Genomic DNA, 21,756 nt, shown 5'->3' with positions numbered 1-21,756 from the left:
TCAAATCACAGTTGGAAGGGCAAGAGACAGAAGCAGCTGGAAGCTATAATCTCAGTTGTTTCATATCTGTCAGAGAAGGCATACACCTCCATTAGAATTCAAGTTGGGAGGAGAGAGACTTTTTTGAGAGTAAGGTGTATATCAATAGGGGGAAAGGAGGAAGGGATGGAATATGCGTATGCACTTTTGTGTAGTGAGCTTTCTTAGACTGTCGGTCCCCATGACATGGAGACTTATTAGTTATGAATGCTCGGCCTTAGTTTAGGCTTCTCCTACTAGCTCTTGTAACTTATTTTAGCCTGTTTCTCTTCACCTGTTTTGTTTTGTTTTGTTTTTTGAGACAGGGTTTCTCTGTAGCTTTGAAACCTGTCCTGGAACTAGCTCTTGTAGACCAGACTGGCCTCGAACTCACAGAGATCCACCTGCCTCTGCCTCCCGAGTGCTGAGATTAAAGGCATGTGCTGCCACTGCCCGGCTCTTCACCTGTTTTGCCTCAGAGCTTTTTACCTTTCGTTCATTCTATATGCCCTACTTTCCTGCTTCCTCCTTGTCTGGCTAGCAGGTACCTGGCTAGCTGGCCCTGGGCATCTCCCTCTCTTTCTCTCTCATTCTCTTCTCTCAAGCCTAGATTCCTCCTCCTCCTTATTCTCTCTGCCTGACAGCCCCGCCTATCCCTCCTCTGCCTAGCTACTGGCTGTTCAGCTTTTAATTAGAGCAATCAGATGCCTTAGGCAAGCAAGATGAAATAGCAACAATCTTTGCAGAGGTAAACAAACGCAGCACACTTTTACATAGTTAAAGTAATATTCCATAACACTTCTGCAATCCTTTGGGAATAAAATTTGCCACAGCTGGAACAGAGGAGCAAGGGAGCAAATGATAAATCAGATGAATGGAAAACAGTGACCAAGATGGGACATTTCAACAACACAATCATATTTAAAATTGCATTATGGGGCTGAAGAGATGGGTCCATGATCAGGAACATTGGCTGTTCTTCCAGGGAAAGAGTCTAAGCACTCACGTGATGACTCCCAACTACCTGTAGTTCCAGTTCCAGAGAATCTGACGCCCTTTCTGGCATCTGCAGCACCAGGCACACAGGTGGTGCACAGGCGCACATGCAGGCATACACATAAAATAAAAACAAAATGAGAAAAATAGGGTGTTTGAAGGTAGGTGTGATGGTTCTTCTTGGTTGTCAACTTGACTACATCTGGAATAAACTATAATCCAGGAATAGAGGGTACGCCTGTGAATTTTTTTTTTTTTTTGGCTTGGTTTGAAGTGGTTAAAGCCACTTCTACTCAGGACCTTTGTGATAGGAGTCACATACCTTTGATCGGGATCTTGAGGCAGAAAGACACACACCTATAATTCAGATTTTGAGGTGGGAAGACACACCTTTACTCTGGGTCATACCTTCTACTGGAAGTCTATGTAACGACATAGAAGGAAGCCTTTGCTCTTTGCGTGCAAGCTCTTAACCTTGATAAAACATCCGTTCCTTCACTGGCATTAGAGCTCACTTCTTCAGGATTCCAGTTCATACTGAAGACCAGCAGAGACGTTACAGCCTTGTGGACTAAGAAACTGCTGGATTCACAGACTTTCCATTCGCAGCCATTCATTGTTGAATTAGCTGGACTGCAGCCTGTAAGTCATTCCAATAAATTCCATATATATGCATATATATGGAATATGTTATATATATATATATATATACTGTTACTCTGCCTAATATTGGAGGGGAGTTTGATTTGTGCCTTACCTGGGCATTCTCCAAAAGCTCATTTTGATTTAACAACACAACTCAAGAGTTATTAATTTATTTTGAGGGGTTAAGCAATGAACTGCTGTGAAAGGATCTTTGTATACTATAAATATGCATTACGTTCATTGCTAATAAAAAATTGATCAGCTGGTAGCTGGTCAGGAAGAGATTGAGCGAGACATCCTGACACAGAATTCTGGGAGGAATAAGGGTGGGGTCAGAGAGATGTGAGCTGGATGGAGAGGGAGCAGAGGGAGCAGGAGATGAACGTGCCATGCTAATAAAGGTACTGCCATGTGGCAGAGTATAAATAAGAAATGTGGGCTAATTTAAGAGCTAGTTAATAATAGTGACTATCAGGGAACTGGTTGGCGGGAGAGAAATGTCTGTCTACAATGAAAGGTTCACTAAGGGTGATTCCTTTACTCATGCACAGCAGTGAGGCAGAGGTGTGAATAAACGTCTCTTTACAGTATCCCAGAATTTAAATACTTAAGATCATGCAGGAATGAAGAATGTAGTCAGGAAGGGAATCCCTACCTCCAACCCTGCCAGACTGATCAATAAGACATTTCCCAGTGAGTGGCTGGAATATTAGGTACAGTCCTAATGTGGAATTACTTCTCTGCATGAGCACCATCCACTAGTCTTCTCCTAGATTTCACTTGTCAGCCATTGTATCCAAGCAGGAGAAACTGGTTCATTTTAATTCAGTTTTTACTTGTTTTTTTTTTTAAATATTTATTTTTATTCTAATGATGGTTGACTATAATCCACTACCAGGAAGCGTTCCCAAGCTGCATAGTCATTCATGAGGTTTCCACTTCAAGTAATTTCATTCTAATTCTAACACAGTATCATCCTAACCTTAAAAGAAAATCCCTCCTCCGCCACCCTCTCCTCTCGGTCTCTTGAGATAGGTTTTCTCTGTGTAGCCCTAGCTGTCCTGGGACTTGTTTTGTAAACCAGTCTGGTTCTGAACTTACAGAGATTAAATAAAACATTAACAGCATAGTTTAGTGTTCCAGACTGGAATTTTTTCTAGAAAAAAATTATACACACACACACAGACACACACACACACACACTCTAGAAAAGTGTTAGAAAGAGGGAGAATTACTCATGGAGATTCAGATAGCACAAAGGGGAGTGAAATGACTACTGATAGTCTTTCATGTCCCTCAAAAATATCCAGAGATCACGGGTCCCATATGACACCTTTCTAAGCAAATCTGAAAAAGCACTGCACTACCAGCATCTCTGGGAACTTCGGAGCTCTCCAAGATTATGGAAGGAGCAAAAGGAGGATTTGATCTTAGAAACCACTAAATGCCAAACACTGGAGGGGGAAAAAAATCCGATTTTTATTTTTGAGTTGAGATTTTTAACATATTTACAAACAACTCAAACAGCTTTGATTACAAATCAACCAATGTTCCTTTTCTCACTTCTAGGAGTAAAGGAAAAGGGCACAATCCCAGTTGCCCAAGACCAGAGCCCCAAATGTTTTTGACATTACAGTTTACATTGGGTCAGAGAGCAAAGGGCATCAGCTTAACCGCTGCTCCCATTCCTGATCTGGTTACCTATTGATGCAGTTGTAGGGAACCTAGCCCCCTTTCCCTCCTTCCTTTCTGCTTTGTTTGGGAGTTCTGTTTTGTTTTTAGATGTGTATGTTTTGTGAAAACATATTATACACAATATATTTATGTCTATACATATATAGTTGTACACATGCACCAGGGTTTGTAAAAGTTCAGAGGACAATGACCTAAGGTTCTCAGGCTTGGTGACAAGTGCTATTACCTGCTGAACCATCTTCCTGACCTCTTGTTTGTTTAAAACTCCTCTACCACTATTTGATCTTATCTGACCACTACTTTTGAAACAAAATGTCAATGCAGCTACTGCAGAACTGTGATCTAGTGAAACATTTCTTTCCAGGCCTGAGTTCAATACTACAAAACTAAAGTAGTAAGTCAATTATGGGATAGAGATGACTGGTTGCGTGTTTGCTGTGCAACCAGGAAGACTGTGGTTTGGATTCCTATATATATGTGTAAGTACACCCCTACACATGAACACATACCCATAAAATAACACAAAAATACAGAAAATACAAATTTTCTATTGGTAGTATATTAGAATATTACATTATCTGTATACTGGTGTGAGTTTTTTTCTTCTCGTTTTTGATGTATTTTTTATTTTCTAAAGTGTGGTTACTGCAGAAATCATACAGTTTCCATGTTAAAACAAAACTCAGCAAGAGGAGTCTCATGTTACTTGAAACTTTAAACATGTAGTTTCTGTAAGACCACTTATGTTGAATTGCTAATGATTTTATTAGGTTTTATGCAAACACACTGAGCCCATACATTCAACTAAGTAAAACTGGTTACCTTATACCCTTTGCATATCCTAAGTTTTTTAAAATAGAAAGCTTTCGTGTATGTCTGGCTATCTCAGTAAACAAACCAACCTGTTCCCTTCGGAACCATAAGGTCACTATTCTTGAAACCCTGTAATGAGGTACGTGTAAACCAATGACAGCCTCCAGAGCTACTGACAGATATGCAGAACTGTTCTCCAGAAAGGTGCATCACTGCCAGCTTAATGTCATTTCATGACCCTGAGACCACGCTACTTCTGAGCACTGCAGAGATGAGGAAGCTTTCAATCACTCCAGACAGCAACATGATCCCAAGTGACCCATTCACTTAGGCACTGCTCTGGGGTGTGGAGGAGCAGCTTCTTTCTTAATAGTAACACGAAGTGTATGTCTCACTCGTAGCCATGAGTGTTTCCATACTGACTTCACACCTCTTTACTTCCAGTATTATTGTATGGGAAACATGATAATCAAATTCTGTACGTCAAACCCAAACGTTTCCATGCTGAATCTCGTTCTCAGAAAACAGGAGCTGTTATGTCTAAACTTCAGGACTCCAGTCACCAATACTTTGAAAGCAATTCATAACGTAATGCCCTTGCTGTGTACCTAGTAATTATTAAAGGCTGTGACATTTTTAGACACTGTCCTGTGGCAGGGTATGCACCCGTGTGCACAGAGCAGGCCAGAGCAGGACCTGCCTCTCTCTACTGTTCTCCACCTAATTGCCTTGATGTAAGGAATCTTACTGAATGGGAACCTCACTTTTTTGACTAGTGGGCCACCCAGCTCTAGGTATTCAGCTGTCTCCACTTTCTAATCGGGAAGTACAGGCACATGTAACCATGTTCAGCTTTTTACATAGGTACCAGGATTTAAACCTAGGTCTTCAGGCTTACAGGTCAAGCCATCTCCTCCACCTCAACTATTTTTTCCCAGTGAATCTGCTGAAACTTATATATGCAATTAATGATGATGATTATTTTTTCTTCAAGGAAGTTCCCAAATGAAAGAGAATAAACAATTTATGCTTAAAATCTTCCTATAACAATATTTTATATAATTACATTCAGATCTATCTGGCAATCTATTTAAACAATCTCTACAAACTAAGTACATCAAAGTACAAAGATGTTCAATCTAATAACTAAACATAGGTACCCTAAGGCCACCTTTAAGGTTATAGAAAAGATGGTTTGAGATATGCTTCATTTTGAGAATATGCAATATAGAATCTGGTAATAACTCTTTAAAACTTAATAGTTGTGAGATGGTCTTTTTTTTTCAGTTCTACCACTCATTTTAAGAAAATAATAGGTACAATGAAGTAAATTTCAAGAAGTAAAGACAACAGACTTTAATGAATCTGCTTTAATCCAAGAGGTGAACCCAGAATACAGTGTACTTTCCTTCATCTTTAATCATGGACTAACCACAGTGAAACGTCCCATGTCTAGCAGACATTCCGTTAACTATCTAACACATTTCCTCATTTGCATATCCATAACAATCCCACACCTATGAGCTTTAATAAGATTGGAATATTTTATTGCAACTACTACTTTATCCATATAACGAACAAAGAAACATCTGAACTTGAGATGCCCTCCTATCTTAAACATCAGAATAAGAACATTACATAAATTACCAAAACTTGATTTTATTGGGGGCTGGGGGAATAGCCTTAGCAAATGTGAAAATGTTTTCTTTGTTGATTCTCCATGAAGAAAAAAGATGTATTCTTCTACAGGAAAAAAAGTAAAGGGAGGTTTGAGAAGAGTTCTGAAGGGTAACACTTCACAAGGTTTGTCGGCCACCTCAGTGAGGAGAGTACAACATCTCAATGCAGTCAACTGCTGACCTGCTCAGTAACCCCAACTGATTTTCAAATTGGGAGGCAAATTACCAGCAACGAGTTCATCAAATTTAGATCTATCTTGAACTGATGGAACATTATAGAAGTCAAGAACGTCTCCAACCCTGCACATCTGGTGAAGCCTGGAGTTAGGCACTGCATGACCCAAGTCATCAGCTAAACGTGCCAAGAGTCTGAACTTCACATGACCATTATCCAAGGAGATATCTTGCCAGTTACTAGGAAGAGATGAACCAAAAACTTCTTTAAGACAGGATTCCAAGCGACTCTGGAGATCGTCAGGAGGTGTATACACTCGGCTTCGTAAGGGCGGACACACCAAAACAGGTTCTGTCTTCACTTCTTCCACTGCCTCAGCCACCACTGGCTCCTTCTCCTTTCTGAAATGATCAAAAGTAAACATGTGAATCTTTGGCTGATTATGATAATGAAGCTAATAAACACTGGACTGAATCTTGCCTTGCAATCAAAATCAAATATTCTGCACTTGAGACTTTCTGAACACAGTGGAGAGCAGAAAAGATAGAATGGTCACCTACCCTTCAGACACATACAGTTGAATCAATTTTTAGAAAAGACAACGAAAGTTTAGCATATATTTTACATACATGTAAGAATTCTAAAAATAAGTAAAGAACAAAGATAAAGCAAACTGTTCTATCTAGGAGCCTTAATCCTCTGTCTCAGTTTGGTTTTTATTGCTATGATAAAACACCATGACGAAAAGCAACTTGCAGAGGGAAGGGTTTATTTTATCTTACAGTTCCATATCACAGTTCATCACTGAGGGGTGTCAGAGCAGGAACTCAAAGTAGGAACCTGGAGGCAAGAACTGATGCAGAGGCCCCGAAGAGCTGCTGCTCACTGCATTGCTCCCATGGTTCACCCAGAACTACCTGCCCACGGGTGGTACCACCCGCTGTGAGATGGATCCTCCCGCAATTTTCCATCAAGAAAAGTACCACAGGCTAATCTGGTAGAGACATTTTCTCACTTGAGGCTCCTTTTTTCAAATGACTCTAAAACTTGTATCAATCTGACATAAAACTAGTCAACATATCTTCCAAGAGCTATCTCCAATAGCTAAATTTACCTCCCACCAATTTCTTATATACATTACAGGCCTGTACAAACTAAACTATATTCTGTTTTCCAAACACACTTCCACTTTCCTGACACTTGTTAGCTCAGGTTATATATCCTTTTGCTATATCTTTACTTATGGAAATTACGCTTACCCTGTAAGTCCTAAGCACTTTAACTCTAATCAAATGTTAAGTCCCCTTGATCTTCACAGCAGTCTACACTGCCCACTGTATCCCATCCTATACGAGTTTCAATTTTGATTATACACCACCTCACTTACAAGATCAGAACTTCTCAGTCCCAAACATCTTCTCATTTTTTTATTGGACAGTTCCTTGCTGTGTGTGAGGGGGCCATTCTACTAAGCAGTTACAATCCTAGGGACATGTAGCTCTAATCAAGAAAGAGGAGAAAGCAAAAGCCAGTCAACAGCAAATAAGGGACTGAAGAAAAACAAAACAACAAAAAAATCCCAAATAAAGATTAGAATCCAGTATCTTCATGTTATAACACATTCAAAAAAGAACTAATGTCAGCCCTCTGACATTAGGTCTCCCTAAAATGGGAAGAACAAATACTTCCAAATTCATTTTATAAAACGAGGATGCTAAAGCCAGACAAAGATAGCACAAGAAAACTACAAGTCAATCTCTCTGATGAACAGAGATGCAATAATCTTCAATAAAACAGAAGCAAACCAAATTCAGTAAAACCTAAAAGACTACACTATGACTAAATAGGACACTTTCTTGTACTGCAAAGTCTGTTCAATATACACAAATCAATGATATGCCACAGTAACAAAATCAAATAATCATCTCCAAAGAAGCAGAAAAGGTGTCTGATAGAAAGGCTAACCTTCATCCACGATCAAAGCTCTAAACAAAATAGGTAGAGTCTACCACAAGCTGATAAATATAATTTAGAAGCCCACAGATAAAATAACAATGGATGGGGGAACAAACAGTTTTCTGAGGTACAAGCAAGGATGCTCAGTCTCAGAACTTTATGGGGGGGGAGGGGTCCTTCCTATGTACACTGGCCTTGAACTCACCATTCTCCTGCCTCAACCTCTGCAAACACTTTAACATCATACTAGAAGACATAAGAGCCTCGAGAAAAGAAAAAGGGAAAAAGGCAGCCAAGTTACAAAGAAATAAATTTGTCTCTGCAGACGGCAAGAGTCTCTCAGAAGGAAACCTCAGATTGTGCAACACGTACAAGAAATTGCTAGGACTAATAAACCAACCCAGTAAAGTTGCAGGATACAAAATTAACATTTAAAAAAGTTAGTACTTTGGGGCTGGAGAGATGGCTCAGTGCTATGCTGCTCTTCCAGAGTTCAGTTCCCAGCATTCACACCAGCTTGCTAGCTCACAGCTACCTATAACTCCAATCCCAGGGGATCTGATGCCCTCTTCTGGCCTCAAAGGGTATGATTCATATATACACATATATACATAAATAAAATCAAGTTTCTTTAGAGAAATAATAAATTATTCCAAAAGAAAATCAAGAAATTAAATTCGTTTACAATAGCAGGAAAAAAGAAAATATTTAGGAAAAAAAATAACCAAGTTGGTTAAAGATCTGTACACCAGAAACTGGAAAACACTGATGAAAGAAACAGAAAACACACATAAATGAAAAGACATCCATGTTCATGGACTGAAGAATCAGTTTTTTATACTATTTTATCAATATTGTTAATATGTCTGCACTACTTAACATATTTAAACCAATTTCTAAAAAAAAGAATCAAATGACATTTTTCAAAAACATATTGAGCAACCTTAAATCATGAATAGCTGTAGCAATCTTGAGTATGAACATCCTGGAAGAAACCATACCTTACGGTTTAAAATTCTATCCCAGAACTATGGTGCTTGACAATAAATAAACAGCAGTGACCTTTGTGTTTTCTCTTAAAGGGGGAGGGGGCTATAGAGAGATGGAATTAGCCTGACTGCAGAAATCTCTTCTCTATGCATATATACATCTATTTACACCTTACAGAACAGGTAACTGAAAATGAACATAACATCAACGGCTCCCCTCTTACGAGATCAAAGATTTGATCTAATTAACCACTGTACCTTTAATATCTACCATATAGCAGACACTAAAATATTTGCTGAGTGAATAACAAACATGAACTGGGGACATTTGACATGAACCAAATGAGAGCTATTAAAGACAGGAGGTGATGACTCAAAATCCGAACCTACGGTATTTGTTGTCCCTTAGGTCCCAGCGGTTAAGTTTCCATGCCCTAAATATTACCTAGATCAGAGATGGACCCCACATGATGCAGTGGGGGAAACTATAGGTAAGCAGGGAGTCTACAGCCACCGTGTGTGTGTGCACCTCTTCGGTGGTCCTCAGGTCCTTCGCGAGTCACAGTGCTGCGGCGTGGAAAAGAGACCTGGAGCACTGCACACACTTAAGAGAAATGGAAGGCGTTCACAAACTATTTGTTGTATGCATCGATGAAATAGGAGAGGCGGGCGGAAGAGCGCAGGGGGAGGGACCGCTAGAGAGCACGGTGGTGGGGGAGAGACACATAACGTTGTGCGGGAGCCTTTATTTCTGATTTTGCTAAACACATACACCCCCGCCAAGGAGCGTGGCTTACTGAGGACGTAGGCTCACATGTTAGGTTGATCCGTCCAGTGTGCCTTTGACACGTGGTTGATGCTGCTTACTAAGGAAAGGAAGGAGCGAGGGGAAAGTGCTCCCATTAGGAGAGGCTCTGCCAGTCGCGGAAACGCAGGCCGAAGCTTTGCGCTCGGATCCCTCCTCCACGCTAACTTCTGCAGGCTAACGACCAGCGTCCCATCTTAACCCTCTGAGCTCGTCCCTCAGCTTCTGGCGACTTTCGTGGGTCGGAACCCATTGAGAAACCCTCAGCTTTACCTGGATCGAGACCAAAAGTTCCTACGTGCAGCCAAGGCACCGTTCCACAGCCAGCCCCTGCTAGCAAACCGGTACACACACAGCGCCGCCATCTTCGACTGGCGTCCTCCCTGACACACCCGATCAGCCAATCAGATGCGAGCTTACTGCAGCGGTCCCCGTGGTGGCCTGTTACGATGCACACCGGGAAATGTAGTCCAGTTGCCATTTGCGGAAGAAGGCGGTGGCGCGCTGTAGGTGCATATTGGGAGTTGTAGTTGGAGAGGTTCCGTGACCGTTCGGGGTAACGCCTTCTGGATCAGGGGGTGGTCTGTTGTAGCACTGTAGACTGTGAGGTGGAGAAATTGGCAACAAGGAGACTACAGCGAGGCCTGAAAGACTGCACAGCCGGGCAGGAGACGTGGCTCGGAGTTGGGGGGCAGCCAAGCGCAATGTCTGATATGCCCCTAGGAACGTGACCGCTCCGAGACCGATGCAGGACCTCACCGGACACATCGAGTGAGCCTCGTCTTGGCGGGGCCTAATTTCCAGCGGTCGGCTAGGCCTCACCGGAGCACCATTGCTGTGTGGCTGCTATTCTGGAACGAGGAGATGGCGACCCCGAGCCCACTGCTAGAGCCAAAGGTGAGCTGCGCCTTCCAGAGCTCTCCGTTATTTCGCCGCTCCCGAAGATGACCAGGCCGCACATCACCTCGTCCCCAGTCCCCATCTGCTGGCAGCCAGCTCTAAGGGAGGATCCCAGCCAACCGCCCATGTACCCCTTCCTTCAGGGTGCAGTTAGTTCACGTACAAACTGTCCACGGGCTCTTTTTTATTTTTCTTCCAAGAGCAATGTGATAAATCGGCTGGAGAAAATTAAAACTGCCCCAAGTTAGTTCTCATTTGTGAATTTCCCAGGCGAGGCATTTTTTTTTTCTCTCCCCTGTCTTCTGCAGCTGGCATGATGTCCGAACTCAAGGTGGATGCTTAGGGACCTAATGGACTTGAGTTGAATTGGGTCTCAAGCTGGTGTGGGTAGACCATTAGAGAGGGACTGTGAGGTGAGAGAAGTTTGGAGAGGTCTCGAGGCTGTTAACTAAAATTAAAATAGTAGTGCCATTACTGTGTAATATCCAAACCCGGAAGGGCCTTCAGTTTGGAAGGCACGGGTTCAAATCAGTTCTTTTCCAGTCTGAGGGTGCCTGGCTGTACCTGTCAGTTCCAAGAATTGTCATCTTTTGATGCTCTTGCTTGCTTTGTCTTCCTAGTGAATGGGACCATGGTAAGTGATAGCATTGGTAGAATTGGCCTTGAGACAACCGGAACTGACCACCGAAATCACTATTTCGGCAGTTGCTGACATTTGAGGGTGTGGCTATGTTTCTTCACCCAGGAGGAGTGGGATTATCTGGATCCAGCGCGGAGGAGCCTGTATAGAGATGTCGTGATGGACAGTTATGGAAACCTGCTCTCGCTCGGTAAGACTGTGTTGTTTCTCTAACACATCTAACAAGTTGCTAACACTCATGGTCAGAACGCTTCAACCGGTATTACTAATGTCAATACTGCTTCCTCCCAAAATTCTGATTCAGCTTTCTCAGCCCTTAATGATTTATCTTATCCCTAGCTTCTTTGTAACCAAAATGCAGGGTTTCCTAGCTTCCTGATCTCACACCCGTATTGCTGTGTGCATTTCTTCCTGGTCCGTCTTCCCACTGCTTTCCTCCCACCCCTTTTCACCGCCTTCTGGAGCCTGGGTTTCTTCACACAGTGTTCCTTACCCCTCCTGGCCTACACTGAAACCTGGCCCAGCCCCAAGGACACCACTTCTCCGGCAGGCCTCAAGTGGGGGCTGCTCGTTCCTCCTTCCTGTTGCTTTGTCTCAAGGCTGGAAGACCAAAGTTAGCTGTTCTTCCAGCTCTTCAGTGCCGCTCCCCTGGGTCGCCAGTCTTGCGCTACCCATTCTGTTCCTTACTGTCATCATCTGTTAACTGTTTTTTTTCGGTGGGGTTTATGGGGAGGGGAGTCTTTTAGTCTTTGCTTAACCTAGTCAGTAAGTGAGCCCCCGTGGATCTCAGTCATGTAGAATCCAGGCACCCTGCTTTCCATGCTTAGTAAGTCTTCACAGCATTGATCCTGGTCACAATTGTTAGAACAATTATGTAATAGTGTGTCTGAAAACACACTTTTCTCTTCTCTGACTCCTTATATCAATAACAGTTGTTGACGATAACTAAATAAAGAGGTGAAACAGGCTTGCTTCCTGCCCCAGTGGAGCTTAACTGTAGCTTGCCTTGCCATCCCTCCTTCCCCTTTCCACCTACACCTATTCATTCTTGATGTCCTTCCTGCCTCTGGGTGTATTTGTGTCTTCCCTGTGGTTTCGGCCCCTTCCTGACTTGGGAAGGTCTCTTCTAATCAGCAGCATGTTGTCTGGCCACTTTGATATTATGCTATATTTATTATGCAAATTTCAAATCTTGTATATATTAGAAGATCTGTCCCTTTCGCCCCCTTCTACCTAATACCCAAGCACCGCAGGAAAATTTCTCTAACTAAAGAATCAGCGTCCTATAAGTATCTAGTGAGGAGGGCATGTTTGTTTTGAGACAGGATCTCACTCTGTAGCTCTGTTGATCTGGAACTCACTTTGTAGACAAGGCTGACCTGGAGGTCACGGAGCTCCACCCACCTCTGCTTCCTATGTGATGGGAATTTCTAAGGGGTTAAAGGCATGCACCACCATACCCACCATAGTGTGCCTGTGTGTCTCCTAATTTACATTGGGTTTGTATCGCAACAACTTTCTTTGTATGTGATAAGCTTCTTTTCCTATTAATTTTAGTTGCAATTTCAAAACTTAAAATTTCCCCATCACTCTGTGGGCTTCACCTTCTATTTCACAGACAAAATAGAGTTCAGTGACATGAATTCTTAGCTCCTGTGCCCCTCGTCTACACACCCTTAAAACAGCTTCCATCTTTTCACCAGAAACTGAGTGGTAGTCTCAGTTCTTGGTTCCTTGCTACTTAAAGAAATTGGGAGGATGTTTCTGGGGGTCAAACCTAGGGCCTTGTTTATGCTAAGCAGCCTTTCTGCCAGTGAGGTGCATCCCCAGCATGTTGCCCTTCGTAACCTCTGTTCTTTTGATAGGCTTACATCATGGTCTGCCCAGTTTGGGGAAAAAGAAGTTTAAGTGAACCAGTGGTTTCTTCTTGCTGTTCCCAGTGATTTAATGTGTCTTTTCCCAACAGGGTTTTATAAATTCATGTATATATTGTACATTTTTATCTTTTGATATCTCTGTATTTTGTCTTGGCTCCTCAGTCTCCTTAAGTTGTTCTACAGGGATTTATTAACAACCTCATTGCCAGATACAGGAGATTCTTTGTACCTTATTTTAGCCCTTTTTGAGTCTTTATGACTTCTTTATTGTTTTGTTTTGAGACAGGTTTTTGCTTCATAGCCCAGGCTGGCTTCAAATTCTCAATCTTCCTGCTTTGACCACCCAAATTGCTGGGATTTCAGGCTTACCACACTACACATGGTTTGCTTGAAACTCTTTCGTGCTTCTCCGTGTTTGCTTGTGTTCCTTCCTAACTCTGCCCTTTGCTTGGAGGACCTAACCTGTGCTAGGCCATTAGCTGCTGGTGTGGGATGCTAAGTCCCACCTAAGAAATGTCATGTGGCATCTGACTACCTCGTATGGAAATCCTAGCTCTTCCATTGCCAGATTTGACTGTGGGAGAAATCATTTTATTTTTCTTCACAAAACAGAAATGATAATGACATGTTTCTATTACTGGGCTAATATATTGGTAAAGTACTTCAAATGCTGACTAGCAGCTAATAAAAATAGTGAAAGTATTGATTGATGTTTTTTTTTTTTTGTCACCTCTGTTGAACTCCAGATCGACAGTTTTCTTCTTTTGGAAACAATGTAGGTTATGTCTGACATATCTCAGATAACCCGTTGAGATCTTGGAGATCTTCTCTGCCCAGTTTAGTACCCCTCTTTCCTGCCTTGCCTTCCTCCTCTGTCCATCTTTCTCTATGTCAGTTCTCATCACACTGGCCAGCATTGAGGACAGCACTCTCTTTCTCAATGGATGTCTTCAGTGCCTGCTATAAAGCCGAGCATGAATGGTCATGTTTCTGAGTAAGTTACATGTTAATTTAAAAACTCTCTCTCTTAGGTAATTATTGCCTCGTGCTAAAGTAGGCGCTGACCGCCAAGGTGATTTTGTACTGGTATATGTTTAAAACTGCTGATGGTTCTGCCACACTAGAGCTTCACAAATTCAGCCTCTAGATGGCACCCGCCGTATGCCATGGTGTGCCTGGCTCCCTGCTAGCCCAGCTCCATGGAGGGTATCAGAAGGGTACCTGGCTGACAGAACAGGGCAGTGCCCAGCCTCCCTGCATCTCATATATGGAAATACACACACTGGCAAAGGTAGAGCAGTGAGTCCTTTTGGTGATCTTATGCTTTCAGGCTTTCTTCTTTATTTAATCTTAAATATTTCACTGTTCATATTTTCTCCTGCCACAGTCTCTTCATGCTTTTCAACAGACCCCACTTCCATTCCCTTGACCAGTGCTCCCTTACCCAGAGACCGCTGTTATCCTACTGGTCCAATGCAGTGTTCTCTCCATCCCATCTGTCTTCCCAAACAGCGCTTTCCTCCTTTTATAGCAACTTTTTCATGTTGGTTTTTCTTTAAAATCTTAATAACTACATTGATGATACAGCTGATAGCTATTGACTCAGTGGATCTTGTCAGAACTGAGAAGCGTTGAGCCTACAAAACCTTGAACTGTGACCGTGTTTTTTAACCCCCTCTGGCCATGTTCTCTCCCCAGTTAATGTATTCATTCAGTTAGCAGTTATTAAATGCTGCAGTAGGCCTACAAATTCCAGTTCTTCCCCATTCTCCCATTTTGTTAACAGAGAAAACTGACCATTTTATAATTTTTTTAGATAGTAAAGTTATCAACTGTGGCCAACAGATCAAATCTGTCCCGCAGCCTGTTTTCATAAAGCACTTTTTATTTAAAGAGACGAACCATTCCTCGATGTAATGTCTATAATACTTCTGAGCTGCAGTGGCAGGAACCATTTAGCTGGAGTGTCTGGTCCTTTACTGAAAAACTGTCACAACTACAGGTCTAAAGTGGATTTACTTTCATGTTACCCTCAGCAGATATCTTCGCAGCTATCATATCATTAGCCTTATTTAATGCTAGTCTAATCCAGGAAGAAACTTCTTTTAACAGGGCCATATCTGTGATAGAATAAATAGGCATCAGTATAGCTGATCAGAATAGTACTGAAAAGAGAAGTTGACTCAGTCTTAAAAAGTAAGGAATTGTACTATAACAAAAGACTGTAGCCCGGATGGTGTAAACACTGTTATTTATCTTTTTTTCTTTCTTTTCTTTTCTTTTTTTTTTTTTTTTTGGTTTTTTGTTTTCGAGACAGGGTTTCTCTCTTTTTTTTTTTAACGAGAGCTGTTTCATGCTACTCTGTATGTCCTTCATCACACAAAACCTAAACATTTTTTTCTTCTTAATTTTTGTTTTTTATTTTCATGTGTATAGGTGTTTTGCTATGCGTGTCAGATTCCCTGGAACTAGAGCTACAGACAGTTGTGAGCTACCATGTGGGTGATGGGATCTGAACCTGGGTCCTCTGGAAGAGATGTCAGTGCTCTTAACAACTGAGCCTTCTCTCCAGCCTCTATTTATCTAGTTCTATAGACTAGGAAATCCAAGCTCAAGGTGCTGATAAACTGAATTCTTTATGGAGATCCTCTTCAGCGAAAATGACTGCCTTCTTTGTCCTCATGTGACATGGGGAGGAGGATGTTTGTCTTTGTTCTCACAAGGACTCTGTATTCTATTCTGAAGACCCCACTCCCTGATCTCATCTAAACCTGTCTTTTTTAAGAGAACCCCCTTCTGGCCACTGGCAGTGGGACCAAGATCTATCCCTGGTGCATGAACTAGCTTTTCAGAGCCAATTCCCTATGGTAGGATGCCATACTCCGCCTTAATGCAGGGGGAGGGGTTTGGTTCTACCTCAACTTAATCTGCCAGGCTTTGTTGACTCCCCATGAGAGGCCTTACCCTCTGGGAGGAGTGGACAGGAGGTGAGCTGGCAGGGATGTGAAGGGGGACAGGAGTGGTGGAGATGGGAAGGAGAACTGTGGTGGAATATAAAATGAAATTAAAAAATACATAAAATTTAAGACTTCAAAGTGCATAATATTGTTTATAGGCCACATTTACATTAGTATATGTTCTAATAATGGTTTTGGTGTTTACATTGTGGGCAGATTCCAAAATTATCACAGTAATTTTTTTGTCTTTGTGTGTGTGTGTGTGTGTGTGTGTGTATGTCTGTGTGTACCTTGGTGCTAAGATTACATTCACTTTTATTTCTATAAATAAAGATTATATTTTCATGAGAGAGCGAGAGAAAGAGACCTCTTCCAGATCTTAACACATTAACACATTGGGGCTTAGGATTGCAACAAGAGAGGGTGTAACATTCAGTCCGTATAACCTTTTGCCGTATCTTTTCCTTGGCCAACTAATCTCTCTTCCTCTGTCTACATGTTTCTGTTCTTTTTAACCGCTGTGTTCGCATTCTAGTTGCATTCATTTTAACTAGCTTTTCCGTTTGTGGGTTTCTAGAGAGACCCACTAACCGCTGTGTTCGCATTCTAGTTACATTCATTTTAACTAGCTTTTCCGTTTCTGGGTTTCTAGAGAGACCCACTTTGAGTCAGCTTGCCTGTTGGAGATAATTTAATTATGAGCACAGGATGGGAAGACATAGAGGCATGACATATAATCTCATCAGTACAGGTAGCCTCAAACTACAGTAGTTTTCCTGCTTCAGTCTCTTTGAGTGTTAGGGTTATAGGAGTATGCTGCTATTCCTTTTTCTAATCTTGTACCTTTATAATTACATCTTTTCCTGAGTTTATTTTTTGCTACTACTCTAAAGATCCATCTTTCACTTTTCTATAGTATTTACTAGCATCTAGCATAGACTACATTTTTTACTTTTTTCCACCAACTATGAATATAGTTTATTTCATTCTTATGAATAGATATCCCAATTCTTTATTCTAGGTGCTGCTATTTACTTAATAACTTGTAATCATTATTAGTATTTTCTCTCCAGTTTCACTTAATGTCACTTCATTTAGTAGTATTTTGTGTCTGATTTTTGAATCCTAGCTCAGAACTTAACATTTAGCATGCTTTAGATACTCGGTAAATTCTGGTTAATAAATTAACTGTAGAATCTCAGGCTCTTTGTCTTTCATCCTCCCTAGGCTCCTCTCATGTGTTCTTTTCTCTCAACTATTTGTCTACTCATATCCCAATAATGCTTTCCCATCCTAAATTTCCTGAACTATTTTCTTGCCATGGTATTCTTTTTTTGATAGTCACACTGCTATAAAAACTAAACAACAGTAAATTAATCAGATAACTAATGTTAACTAATACTAAACCAAGAATAGTCTATAGTCCCATCTACAAAGAATGCTGAAATAGAATCTCATGAGCCCAAGATTTCAAGGCCAGTCTAGGCAATATATCTTGCCTCTTTGTAAGATTATTTGATAAATATGTATTATGAATTAATTTTAAAACTGAAGTAGTGGACTGGTAGTGGCAAGCCTTTAATCCAAGTGGGAGACAGAGGCAGGTGGATTTCTGTGAGTTTGAGGTCAGCCTGGTGTACAGAGCTAGTTCTAGGACAGCTAGGGCTGTTACACAGAGAAACCTGTTTAAAAAAACAAACAAACAAAAAACCAAAAACTGAAATAGTAAAAGATAAAAGAAAACACACATTAATTAGTATGTTTACTAATTAGTAGGTTGGTTTGTCTTTGTGACCTTGCTTTCCTAATAATTTATCTTTGCCATGAAAGAGCTTGCCTGATAATCATATTTTTTATTTACAAATATTTCAGATGTTTTAAACAGAAATAAAGATGAAGAGCCAGCTGTGAAAGAAGAAATTGAGGAAGGCATAGAACCACCAGGTGTAATAGTAACAAGAATCAAAAGTGAAATTGACCAGGATCCTATAGGTAGAGAAACGTTTGAACTTGTTGGTAGGCTAGATAAACAAAGAGGGATCTTCTTATGGGAAATACCACGTGAATCTCTGACCCAGGAACAGAAAAAGTTCAGAGGACACGCTAATGTTCGAAAGAGACCAAACTCCGAAGAGAAGTGTCATAAATGTGAAGAGTGTGGAAAGGGTTTTGTCCGCAAGGCGCATTTCATTCAGCATCAGAGGGTCCATACTGGTGAGAAGCCTTTCCAGTGCACAGAGTGTGGGAAGAGCTTCAGCCGGAGCTCCTTTGTCATCGAACACCAGAGAATCCACACGGGGGAAAGGCCCTATGAGTGCAGTTACTGTGGGAAAACCTTTAGCGTCAGCTCCACTCTTATCAGACACCAGAGAATCCACACCGGAGAGAGGCCTTACCAGTGTAGTCAGTGTAAACAGAGCTTCAGCCAGAGAAGGAGCCTTGTTAAACATCAGAGGATCCACACAGGCGAGAAACCGCATAAATGCAGTGACTGTGGAAAAGCCTTCAGTTGGAAATCACACCTTATTGAGCACCAGAGAACACACACTGGTGAGAAACCCTATCACTGTACGAAATGCAAGAAAACTTTCAGCCGGAACTCTCTGCTCGTGGAACACCAGAGAATCCATACTGGAGAACGGCCTCATAAGTGTGCTGACTGCGGGAAAGCTTTTAGATTAAGTACATACCTTATACAACACCAAAAAATACACACTGGGGAGAAGCCTTTTCTTTGTATTGAATGTGGGAAAAGTTTCAGTCGGAGCTCATTTCTTATTGAACATCAGAGAATCCATACTGGTGAGCGTCCTTATCAATGCAAAGAGTGCGGGAAGAGCTTCAGTCAGCTTTGCAACCTTACTCGTCATCAGAGAATCCACACAGGAGATAAACCCCACAAGTGTGAGGAATGTGGAAAAGCCTTCAGCAGAAGCTCAGGACTAATTCAGCATCAGAGAATACATATCAGGGAAAAGGCTTCTCCATACAGTGAAGCTAAGGAAAGTTTTGGTCCTAACGGCAGTCTTGATGCACAGCAGGACGCCTACCCCAAGGAAAAATCTTATAAATGTGAGGAGTGTGGGAAAGCCTTCAGTGTCAGTGCGCATCTGGTACAGCATCAAAGGATCCACACGGGTGAGAAGCCCTACCTGTGCACTGTCTGTGGGAAAAGCTTTAGTCGGAGCTCGTTCCTCATCGAGCATCAGAGAATCCACACTGGTGAGAGACCTTACTTGTGCAGGCAGTGTGGCAAAAGTTTCAGTCAGCTTTGTAATCTTATCCGACATCAGGGTGTTCACACCGGTAATAAACCCCACAAATGTGAGGAATGTGGGAAAGCCTTTAGCAGGAACTCAGGTCTCATTCAGCACCAGAGAATCCACACAGGAGAGAAACCTTACAGGTGTGAGCAGTGTGACAAAAGCTTTAGTCAACAGCGCAGCCTCGCCAACCACCAGAAGATCCACAAAGAGGTGAGAGCCCAGGAAGTCTACGAGTGTGACGCTTGTGGTGAAGCCTTTCATTGTCAGCTGTCTCTAATTCAGCATCAAAAGTTGCATATACTGTGGATGCAGTAAAATTAGAGACACTTGGATGCCCAAGCTTGAGACTAGCTACCGAAGTGCAGTTTTAGTATGGCTCCAGTGTGGGTCAGATAGAGTGATAAAGCAATTTTTCCTTGGCCTTGTGCAAATAGTTTCTAAAGATCCTATGAATAGTGGACAGTGCCTGTGGAAAACTGACTTAACGATTACTCTTGGTTTTGTACCCACAGAGATTTGTTGGTCTGTCTAAACCTAACCTTTTAGGTGAGTTGACTGGACAAATCATAAATGTTCTGAAGGGCCAAGTGAATTAATGCAAGGGAACTAGGAATAACTGATAGAAAGTGGAAATAATTCAGAAAGTCTTGTGTCCCCATCTCCTGGAGTTACCCTTCAGTTCTACAAGTCAAACCTCAGTGAGTAAGCAAATGTCATTTGGGAAAGTCCAGGTATGTTCAAAGTCATTATACATTCTCTATCGCTGTCTAAAAAAGTTGTGTGGAAAATTAGTTGTGAAAAGTGGAAACTCCCCTGCTTCCCTGGTGATAAAATGAGTGAATCGAGTTGTAAAGGTCTTTGTAGGCAATTAAACCAATAAAGTTGTTACCAAGGAGTCTTTGGGAGTCTTCCCCTGGCCCCCAAAAAGGGCCCCAAAAGATAGATCACTGGTTTATTTTGTGCTGTGCCATCTGAAACCTGTTTGTAATACTATATCAGTATAAATTTATTCCTGCATAATCAGGAACATGTGAAAGTGTACATATTTTCATTCCAAGAATTGGACATAAAAAAAGACCTAAAGTATATGCTAAAAAGTTTAGATATTTTGGTATTTTTTTAGGTTTTATGGTAGGTTTGCATCCAAGTTTTAAATCTTTATTCTTGATTCTAGATCTTTTTTTAGTTAAAGCTTATATGCTTATTAATTTATATATCTTAATCATTAAAACCTATTTGGGTTTTGGCTTTGCGTTTTCAGTTGCTTTAGGGTAATATCAGCCCTAATAGATTCCATGTTTTGAAAATCAGAGTGGAAGGTTTAAAGGAAATTCCTATTGTTCTCTCTGTGACGCATTAGCATTTTTCTGGAGTATTTTAACATAAGATTAAATCTGGGCACTTCAATACCTGAGTATAGAGTTCTAAATCATCAGAACCCTGACCCTAATGCTGGTAATTTGAGCAAATGTTTTTCTACATACCACTGTCTTAATTAGGGTTTCTATTGCTGCCACAAAACACCATGACCAGAAAGCAAGATGGGGAAGAAAGGGTTTATTTGGTCTGCATTTCCACATTGCTGTTTATCACTGAAGGAAGTCAGGACAAGAACTCAAACAGGACAGGATCCTGCAGGCAGGAGCTGGATGCAGAGGCCATGGAAGTGTCCTCCATACTGACTTGCTGCCTATGGCTTGCTCAGCCTGCTTTTATATAGAACCCAGGACCACCAGCCCAGGGATAGCACCACCCACAGTGGGCTGGGCCCTCCCCCATTGATCACTAAGTGAGAAATGCCTTACTCATTGGCGGTACTTCTTGAACTGAAGCTTCTTCCTCTTTGATGACTCAAGCTTTGTGTGGAGTTGATACACACAACTGATCCCTTGTCAAACTTGACACACAAGCACACCACTATTAAGCAACAACCCTTCCTTTCTTATTCACCCCCAAGATCTCACAAACAAAACAAATAACTTTCAAAGTCCCACAGTCTTTACAAATTCAAATACATTAAAATTTCATCCCTTTAAAATATCCAATCTCTTTTAAAAATTCAGAGTCTTTTAAAATTCAAAGTCTCTCAACTGTGGGCTCCAGTAAAATACGTTCGTGCAAGAGGGAAAAATCAGGGCAGTCACAATCTGAACTAAGCAAAACCAAGCTCCAGTAGTATAAATAATTCAATGTTCAGTTATCTGGGATTCACTCCTGATCTAGACTCCTTCACAGGTCTTGGGTCACTTCTTGGGCTCTGCCCTTTGCAGCACACACAGCTTGTCTTCTAGGCTCCTGCTGACCCCACACACACTGTTCTTACTGGTCTTTCCTTGGTACTGGCT

The 21,756-nt window shown here is 41.6% G+C and overlaps 2 protein-coding genes across 3 annotated transcripts; one reads left to right on the top strand and one right to left on the bottom strand.

The window, feature by feature from the left end:
- Positions 1-5,522: 5,522 nt before the first annotated feature.
- Positions 5,523-10,166, bottom strand: Mrpl50 (mitochondrial ribosomal protein L50). Its single transcript, XM_075967220.1, has 2 exons — positions 10,045-10,166; positions 5,523-6,422 (listed from the first exon to the last, which is right to left on the bottom strand). The coding sequence occupies exons 1-2, from the start codon at positions 10,134-10,136 to the stop codon at positions 6,032-6,034; spliced, it is 483 nt and encodes a 160-aa protein (XP_075823335.1). The 5' UTR covers positions 10,137-10,166; the 3' UTR covers positions 5,523-6,031.
- Positions 10,167-10,304: 138 nt separating this feature from the next.
- Positions 10,305-20,306, top strand: Znf189 (zinc finger protein 189). 2 transcript variants are annotated; one of them, XM_075967218.1, is made up of 3 exons: positions 10,305-10,668; positions 11,417-11,501; positions 18,018-20,306. In XM_075967218.1, exons 1-3 carry the CDS (start codon positions 10,636-10,638, stop codon positions 19,724-19,726), a joined length of 1,827 nt encoding a protein of 608 aa, XP_075823333.1. In that variant the 5' UTR covers positions 10,305-10,635; the 3' UTR covers positions 19,727-20,306. The 2 variants fall into 2 exon arrangements, with proteins under 2 accessions (XP_075823333.1, XP_075823334.1); XM_075967219.1 differs by having other exon boundaries at positions 10,330-10,668; positions 11,420-11,501.
- Positions 20,307-21,756: the final 1,450 nt, after the last annotated feature.

The sequence above is a fragment of the Microtus pennsylvanicus genome, chromosome 3, assembly GCF_037038515.1.
Source record: "Microtus pennsylvanicus isolate mMicPen1 chromosome 3, mMicPen1.hap1, whole genome shotgun sequence".
NCBI classification, from domain to species: domain Eukaryota; kingdom Metazoa; phylum Chordata; class Mammalia; order Rodentia; family Cricetidae; genus Microtus; species Microtus pennsylvanicus.
Note: the sequence above shows the minus strand (reverse complement) of the source record. Positions and strands in the feature narration are given on the sequence as shown.

What these genes read in the sequence shown, in the direction of transcription:
- Mrpl50 (XM_075967220.1), bottom strand. Translation starts at nt 10,136, where the DNA reads ATGGCGGCGCTGTGTGTGTACCGGTTTGCTAGCAGGGGCTGGCTGTGG. An exon ending in AACTTTTGGTCTCGATCCAG is followed by an intron (nt 6,423 to 10,044) that starts GTAAAGCTGAGG and finishes TGATCATTTCAG; the next exon opens with AAAGGAGAAGGAGCCAGTGG.
- Znf189 (XM_075967218.1), top strand. Translation starts at nt 10,636, where the DNA reads ATGGCGACCCCGAGCCCACTGCTAGAGCCAAAG. An exon ending in GCCCACTGCTAGAGCCAAAG is followed by an intron (nt 10,669 to 11,416) that starts GTGAGCTGCGCC and finishes TTCTTCACCCAG; the next exon opens with GAGGAGTGGGATTATCTGGA. An exon ending in TGGAAACCTGCTCTCGCTCG is followed by an intron (nt 11,502 to 18,017) that starts GTAAGACTGTGT and finishes CAAATATTTCAG; the next exon opens with ATGTTTTAAACAGAAATAAA.